This window comes from Chenopodium album, chromosome 4, assembly GCF_948465745.1.
Source record: "Chenopodium album chromosome 4, dcCheAlbu1.1, whole genome shotgun sequence".
NCBI classification, from domain to species: domain Eukaryota; kingdom Viridiplantae; phylum Streptophyta; class Magnoliopsida; order Caryophyllales; family Amaranthaceae; genus Chenopodium; species Chenopodium album.
Window position 1 is genome coordinate 71,789,303 of NC_137837.1, and position 8,191 is coordinate 71,797,493.

Sequence of the window (8,191 nt, forward strand, 5' to 3'; positions counted from 1 at the left end):
CAAGTTGCAGCTGTGATTGGAAAAGTGGCTTATAAACTTAAAATTCCTGCAGATACAAAGATACATGATGTTTTCCATGTGTCTCAATTGAAGTTGTTTCGAGGAACTTTGCCGTTAGTTTCTCATATTCCACCTGTGTATCAAGGCTTTGAAGTTGGTTCTGACAAGATTAAGCCTGCTGCTATTCTGGACAGAAAGATTGTGAAGTTTCAGAATAAACCTCGGGTGCAATATTTGGTTCAATATGAGGGTTTTCCTGTTTTTGAAGCTACTTGGGAACCAGCTGAGCAGTTTGAGCAGAATTTTCCAGAATTTGTTGTTCCTTAAGACTTGAGGTCAAGTCTTTTTGAGGGGGAAAGCTATGATATGGCAGATTAGATAAGGGTCTTTGTTAGCTATTTTGCGCGGGAAAAATTAGTTACAATTTTGTTAATTGTTGCTGAATTAAGTCGGTTAGTAGTAGAAGATGACGTGTAATTCCACTTACGATATATATCATGTAATAAGTGTGAGTTAGTTGGCAATTAATAACAAACTCAATTCTTCCCCAATTATGTATGTATATATATATATATATATATATATACCTTTTAAACCACTTATTGGCACACAAAAACAACAATTGGGGCTTTCCACCGCTAAAGCCCGATGGAATCCCCTTCAAAATTCAACAATGGGGGTTAGGGTTTTAGAGAGTTGAGAGAAGAGAGGAGAGGAGAGAGAGGCTAGGGTTTTTGCCTACTTATCAAATTTCAAGTGTGTTAATTAATGGTTGTGTTGTTGTTGGCCATATTTATGAGTTTTATTTAGTTATTTAACCAGTACTAGCATTTTACAATATTGTTAGTTTTTTTTTTTTTTTTTTTTTTTTTTTTTTTTTTTTTTTGGAAAAAAATGGAATATGTATTGAGCTAGTTTATCAACAATTTTTACCAAGCCTATACATTGTCATTCCTCTACTTAAATTTTTTTTTATTATTATTTTTTTTTTTTTTTTGGTGTTTAGAGAGCCACAAAGGGCGGGGTGAGAATCGATCCCAGGATCTCCTGAAATCGGGAGGGAAGCTCTAACCACTTGAGCTATACCTCACTCTCATTTTTTATTTATTTATTTTTTTTTAACCTCATAGTTAGGTATTTGTTTATAGATGAACTTTTTGTGAAGAATTACCTTATACAAGTCAGATTTGTCAAAAACTATCTTATTAAAAAAAATGTTATAAGAAACTACCTTTTAAACAATAAATGTTGTAAGAAACTATCTTATAAAACAATTAATGTTGTAAAAATCTATCTTTTACCGAATTATTGCATTGAATAAGAGATGTTTAATGACCCATTTCAATTGTTTTTTTCTCCTTTTCCACCTAATTTCTCTATAGCCCCCTTGCAATCCTTGATTCCCCTTCTCTTTCATTGTTGAATTAAGCACATGATAGCAATTTATAACATTTAGTTTTTATAAGTTAGTTTGTTATAACATTGTTCTTATAAGGTAGTTTTTCACAAAAAAAATCCTTTATAGATTATTTTTCAACAACAACCAATATAATATCCCACAGGTAGGCTTCCTTGATTGTATTCACCCCTCCCTCCATGAAAGACTTTATTTGATGACAAGAAGTGATTAGGGGTCAGTTCTGATTTATTGAACTAAGCTAAACTAAACTGAATTGAACTGAACTGAATATTTTATGAGAGAGAAAATTAGGAGCTGAACTGAATTGAACTGAACTGCACTGAACTAAATTGAAAATAAGAAGAAGAGAACAGACCATTGGGGTAAATCGCTTATGGATGTGCTCATGAAGCCACTATATCAATAATACGACAATGTCGTACTTGACAGCTAGTTCTCTACTTCTCTTAGCTTGGATGCAATTGATCACATTTCAGGAGCGCATGGGCTCTTTAGGACACATGTCAAGCCCTGAGCACATGTACCCCTTCGATGGACTTAATTAATGCCTTTGGAGTTTGGACTGATCTGCCTGCATTAGCCATGACTTAAGCATATTGGGCTTGGTGACCCAACTGAGAAATGAGTCCCAAAATGATTAACCATTTTGGCACCCAAACAATGAATACAAAAAGTGATTTTGAAAGAGATCTATTTTTAAAACAAAAATAAATAAATAATAAGAAAAGGAAAATAAAAATAAAAATAAAAAGGAACATACGTATGAGATTAGGTAAAAGTCAGAATTTTAAGGATACTAAAAAGTGACTAGTGATCTTATAATATAGTCTTCCTACCCGTGATTTCCGCGTATAAGTATATAAGTACTACCTCCGTTACAGGTTATGTGCAACGATTAGACATTTTTCTTCTCTGCTTTATGTCAAATCGTTGCACATAACCTGTAACGGAGGTAGTATGTTATTTTTAATTAAGTAATAGTAGTAGAATAAAATCAATACATTTGTGTGTGGATAGATAGCAGTGTAGCGCATGTTCCGGGTCAATAGGTCACTAATACTATATATGTAGATTCAATGGATTAAAATTGTTTACTACTACCAAAAAAGTGGCTTGACTTTTTTTTTTAAAAAAAAAAAGGTTTATAGATGAATTAATCAACTAAAACAAGAGAGATAACACTAGTAAGTACTGAGTTTCCAACAAGATTAATGGTGGCAGAGCAACCAGTAGCAAGTGCTAGTAAAAGGGAGGCGGATGGTGGTATGGACTCAGAGTTAAAGGAAGCAGCAATATTTGGAAATGTAGACTTGTTACGAAAAGCTCTTGACTCTAAACCAACTGAATACTTCCTATCCTGGGCGCCTCCAGATCTATGTTACCAAGGTGGTAACATCTTCCACCTTGTGTTAAATCGATTTGGATCATGCTGTAACCCTCTTCCTTTCATAAGAGAAGCGATTCTGAGGTTACCCAAACAGGATGTCCAACTTCTCCTCTCCCAACAAGAGACGAGGGAAAGTAGCAACCCTCTTCATTTAGCAGCTTGCTGGGGCTGCCTTGAGATCATCCAGCTCATGCTCAATGTTTATAAATCTGACAGTAATGATCCTATTACTGAAGATCCTCCTGGCGGAAAACCATGGTTAGCTTGTCAATCGCATGGTGCAACTCCCTTGCACATGGCCCTCGTGTATAATAAGGAGGGATGTGCTTTGGAAATTCTGTCAATGGATATGGAATTGCTTTGTACCATGCTTGACAAAAATGGATGGGATCCTCTCTACATAGCTGTGCACAACGGATTGAATGTTTTTGTTGCAAAGATCTTGGAATCCGATTGTTCTTATAATGTCATTGGTGAAATGTTTGAAGGGGTAGTAAAGAATTGCTCAAGTAAGTGCCCTCTACTCACTGTTTTATCTTTTGCTCACTGTAGTAAAAGAGGGTAGTCTTTGGTGGTAGACTAAGGAAAAGAAAAGGCAATAGAGAGAAATAATATCAACGAAATCACCTGTTTGAACTAAAATTTTTCCTAGTTTTACCCAAATTAGATTTCTAATCTATATTTCAGTTTTCTTATCAGATCAAATTAGACTAGACAAAAAACACTTTATTTATTAAAATCTATACTATAGTGCTCTGTGCTCCGAACGTAAAGTAAATCAGCAGAATCTAAACTTCCATCATAACTTTTTCAAGCATAACTGTAATTTCATTGTAAAAAGTATATATACTTAACAGAGAAAAAACAGAGAGAAATTTTCGGCTGATTTAAAGTTACAGTGTTATTATTATCTCATCAAATGATTTATAATCTGATAATAAGCTAGCTAATCTTATATTATGTATTTATGTGAACTAACAAACTAACTATACGCTAGACTAGTTTGTTTTTGAGTTGTCATCTTCGTTTAATTAAGGTAGTTTTTACTTCACCTGGATATCATTCATCTAAGAGCATCTTCATTGATAAATTGATAACTTGTAGCTTACATTGATACATCAAGTTTAATTTTTAAGCTATTATATTTTGTACCTAGATTGTGCTCCAATGGTGAATTGCATATTCTAGTTTGGAAAAATAAATAAAGTAGTTTTTATCTAATTTAACTAAAGTTTTCTTTGAAAAACCAAGCAACCTAACTTATTTGAATAGAGTTGCCTAATCTAACTTGTAAGCAAGTCCCTTTTGTATACATTAAGAATGCTCTAATCTTATGTAAACTTATTAGCCTCTTATCTTATTTGAGTTTATTGGACCTAAAGTTATTTTATCTTAATCGAACTTGAATAACACTTATTTGCCCTAACCAAACATATGCATGCTTACCCTAAAAAGTCATTATAATCTGTTATTACAGAAGAAGTTTGGGGAATAATGTACAAGAAGCACTCAGAACTTCTGCTGAAAACTGATCAACACGATTTCTCGTTCCTCCATTACTGGGTACACATAGGCAAGTCGTCATGGCTACTTCAATTATTGGAAGAGGTTGACATTAATGCCTTGGAGAATTTAAGCCGTTCAGTAGACCAAGAAGGTAACACACCTTTACATGCTGCTGTAAATCATGGTTACCAAGAGTTTGCATCTTATCTTGTGGAAAAATGTACGCCACTTGATCCCCCGCTTTGGAGATGTGAGAACAAAGATGGAATCACCCCTCTTGACATGGCATTGCGTAATAGAGATGAAGATCTAGCATTTCTGTTCATTTCTAAAGACTCTTGGACTTACATAGAGCATGACAGTCATTGGCAATCGCGGCTCTTCCTCGCTATTGAAGCTGGAATGGATCGAGTAGTGCAACAAATATGCAGCTGTGTTGCTGAAGGCTCTCTGAAATTTCGTATCGCTGAATACTCAGCGTTTTCCAGAATTGGAACTACCAATACGGACCGCGAGCAGCCAACGCTCTTACACCTCGTGCTCAAGTGCCAAGGTGAGAATCTAATTGTTAGTAATCTGGTTTTAAAATCACGGTTTACAAATGATGCATGTCATTAAATATGTTAAATTTGAAATGGTGAGAATTCATCATCATTCTCCTATGTTTTATATCTTCTCTGGAATAATGTCTCACGCACTACTATAAACTTGAGGGCGAAAATAATGTAACAAAAAAAAAAGTTCTAAAGTTATTTGTTCATCGTCTAAAATTTTGGTGAAATTCCTTTTCAATAGACATTTCCGAATTTACTGATTTTGAATTTTGATATGGTTTTTAACTTTTTTTTTTCCTTAAAAGTCGACTAAATGAATAAATAAGATTAATCTTGCTAATTGAAGGGTTGAGATCAGATTCACTCAATTATAGAGGTCACAATGTTATTTGTACATATTGTATACAAATTCTTAAATGGACCTGGTTCACACGCCACTAACATTAGAGAAAGTATGGTTGTTTTATTAATGAAAAAAAAGGGTCACTATAATTAAAAAAAGGTCACTATATTGAAATAAAAATCATTTTGGTAATATATAGGCCTAAGTGGTTATTTTTGTAATGAAATATTTTATATACTGATCAATATGAATAATAAAGGCCACTATGTTAAAATTAGGGTAATAGGATCGTATTTCAAGTTCAAAATATTATTAAACGTTGTAGTAGTTTTAATAAAGGTTACTAGGTTAAAAATAAGGTTACTATGTTAAAAATAATGGTCACTATATTTAATATAAAGTCAGTTGCATGTGTATAGACCTTGGGTCCACAATAATATTATTGTGGACCAGGTCCACGCAAGTCTTGATATTGTAAAAATGTCCGGTTATTTGGTAAATCTAGAAACAAGATATCTAGCAGGACATAGATTAATTACAATGTATTATTTTTTTTTTCAAAATATTGATAGTGTATAAATATACTTATCCTATTCAAAGTCATTAAACGTTGAAATTATACATTAACAAGCGAAAGTAAAAAAAGTTACTGTCAGATAAAGTATGATGAAACAACACCCTTGATTGAAGCTAAGCGTTCTTGTTTTGTATAGGAGTTAGAAAGGTTATTTTGCTTATCGAGTTGATTCAATTCCTTCCTATTGAACTAGGACGTATATTACATGATGATATTGTAGGGTGGCTTTGCCACGTTTAATTTCTGTTTAGTACTTTCTTGTTTGTTAAAAAAAGGTTATTTCGCTTATCAAGCAAAATGTAAATCTGAAAATTTCAAGTAGCAAAATGTAAATCTAGTACAAAATGAAGTATAATAATGTTGAAAGTTTATTTGCAGATACTACAGCCAAATTGTTGCTAAAAACATTTCCTTATCTAGTGTTCAATGAGCGTTACCCAAACAAGAAGACAACCATTGAGATGACATCAGAAGTTGGTCCAGAATGGCTTACAAAGTTGTTGATAACAGAACATCCATCCTCAATCAAAAGCTCCCCTAATGTTTGGATCACACTTTGCGGTCGAGGTCACGTAGAAGCTCTTGAAGCCTTCATAAAGTATCACCCAGATTTCAAGAAGCTTTGTATAGCAGAACAAGATTCACCCCTACACCATATTAAATTGGCTAGTTACCAAGACTATGAAAAATTTCTAAAAGTTCCTTTTATTTGGGAAATGAGAAACAGTCCTGATAATGAAGGTAAAACACCTTTGCATTGGGCACTTGAGAGAAAGGATATCTTGCTAGCAGAAGTACTACTAAAAAATGGGGTTGATCGCAATATCAGGGATAAAAAGAATCAAAGTGCTGCAAAATTGTTAGCAAAGCTATGTAAACGAGATTATGAATGGGTACGTCAACTTCTTCTAAACTATTACTCCCTCTGTCTCAGTTAGTTTTATACTCACCGTGTCACATACTTTTACATAAGAAACCTTTTTTGCCACATTTTTTTTATGTAAAGATTTTTCTCAAAAAGTCGATCACTAAAAAGGACATTTCTGACAAATTTTAAATTAATTGTTATGTTAGGCTATGACCGTGTACATATGAGAATACTAGCTTGCATGATTGCTTTCTACCCTTTGATATTCATTATGTTTAATGATCAATTTATTTGCTGTAGTGTCTCCTAATCCCCTTTGTAAATGATTATAAAACTTGTGTCTAACATAAAATTTACGAAGCAACCTTGTTTGATTTTACTATTTTTTCTTCTTAATTCATTCTACAATTCTTTAAACTCACTATTAAAGTTCAAAGCGATTTGGCAATGGACATCTTAAAACAAGTTATGTCATTTAGGGAAAAAAAAACTAATATTAGGCTTATTTATACGTTCATTCAAATTGGATGGTAACAACGAACCTATTTTAAATTGTGTGGTATTTTGTTTAAATTGTTAATTGAAGGACAAGATGTCTAGACGTTTGGGAATCAATCCAAGACTACAAAATCTAGGTTCATCAGCCACAGAAATGAGAACTACACTATCAGTCGTGGCGGCCCTTCTTGCAACACTTACATTTGCAGCTGCGTTTACAATCCCTGGAGGCTTTAACCAAGATACCGGAGAAGCTATTCTAGCAACAAAGGCTTACTTTATAGTGTTCATATTGGCAGACACATATGCTATGTGTTGTGCAATGTTAGCCTTATTCTGCCTAGTATGGTCTATTGTCTCGGATCAACATGAGTCACAGGTACTAATTGACCGCAGTGTGCTCGTACTCGTGCACTCTTTTTATGGAACCTTGATGGCGTTTGTGACTGGAATCTACGCTGTGATACACCAAAAGTCATTATGGGCAGCCATCCTTGTTCTCTTCATGTGCTCTCTCGTAGCCATAATATCAAGCAGAAAGTCTTTTTTATATAAACTACTTGATAAATTGGTCCCTACTATAGATAGGAAAAAAGAGAAAGAATGTGTCGTATAATCATGATTTCTTGATTTTTCCCAATATCTCTCGTTCTTTTGGAATTTAGTTAGTTTGATTCACTTCAGTTCCTTTCAGATTAGTTTACTTCAATTCAATTTATGATTAATTTAATATATTTCAATTCTGTCCAATTCAACTCTATAATTAATTTATGATTATTGTGATGTAATTATTGATATTATTTATTAGTACTTATTATTATATTATTAGTTATTATTTATTTTGATAATTATTATTGTTATAGAATTACTATAATTAGAAATTTATTTCAGAAAAAAAAAAAAAAAAAAAAAAAAAAAAAAAAAACTATAATTATGAAATTTATTACATTACTCATCGTTACTATATATTATCATCATTCTTTAATACTATATTTTATTATTACATTAGTATTATTATAATTCTATTTTATTATAATT

The 8,191-nt window shown here is 32.8% G+C and overlaps 1 protein-coding gene across 1 annotated transcript; it reads left to right on the top strand.

Annotated features, from left to right (window-relative positions):
* Nucleotides 1-2,631: 2,631 nt before the first annotated feature.
* On the top strand, nucleotides 2,632-7,769 carry LOC145628097 (uncharacterized). Its single transcript, XM_081680422.1, has 4 exons — nucleotides 2,632-3,316; nucleotides 4,285-4,866; nucleotides 6,166-6,680; nucleotides 7,242-7,769. The coding sequence occupies exons 1-4, from the start codon at nucleotides 2,632-2,634 to the stop codon at nucleotides 7,767-7,769; spliced, it is 2,310 nt and encodes a 769-aa protein (XP_081536548.1).
* Nucleotides 7,770-8,191: the final 422 nt, after the last annotated feature.

Bases quoted from the DNA above. Each gene is read 5' to 3' on its own strand.
- LOC145628097 (XM_081680422.1), top strand. From the start codon at position 2,632: ATGGTGGCAGAGCAACCAGTAGCAAGTGCTAGTAAAAGGGAGGCGGAT. The intron at 4,867-6,165 runs GTGAGAATCTAA...GTTTATTTGCAG, and splicing joins CCTCGTGCTCAAGTGCCAAG to ATACTACAGCCAAATTGTTG. The intron at 6,681-7,241 runs GTACGTCAACTT...TGTTAATTGAAG, and splicing joins GTAAACGAGATTATGAATGG to GACAAGATGTCTAGACGTTT.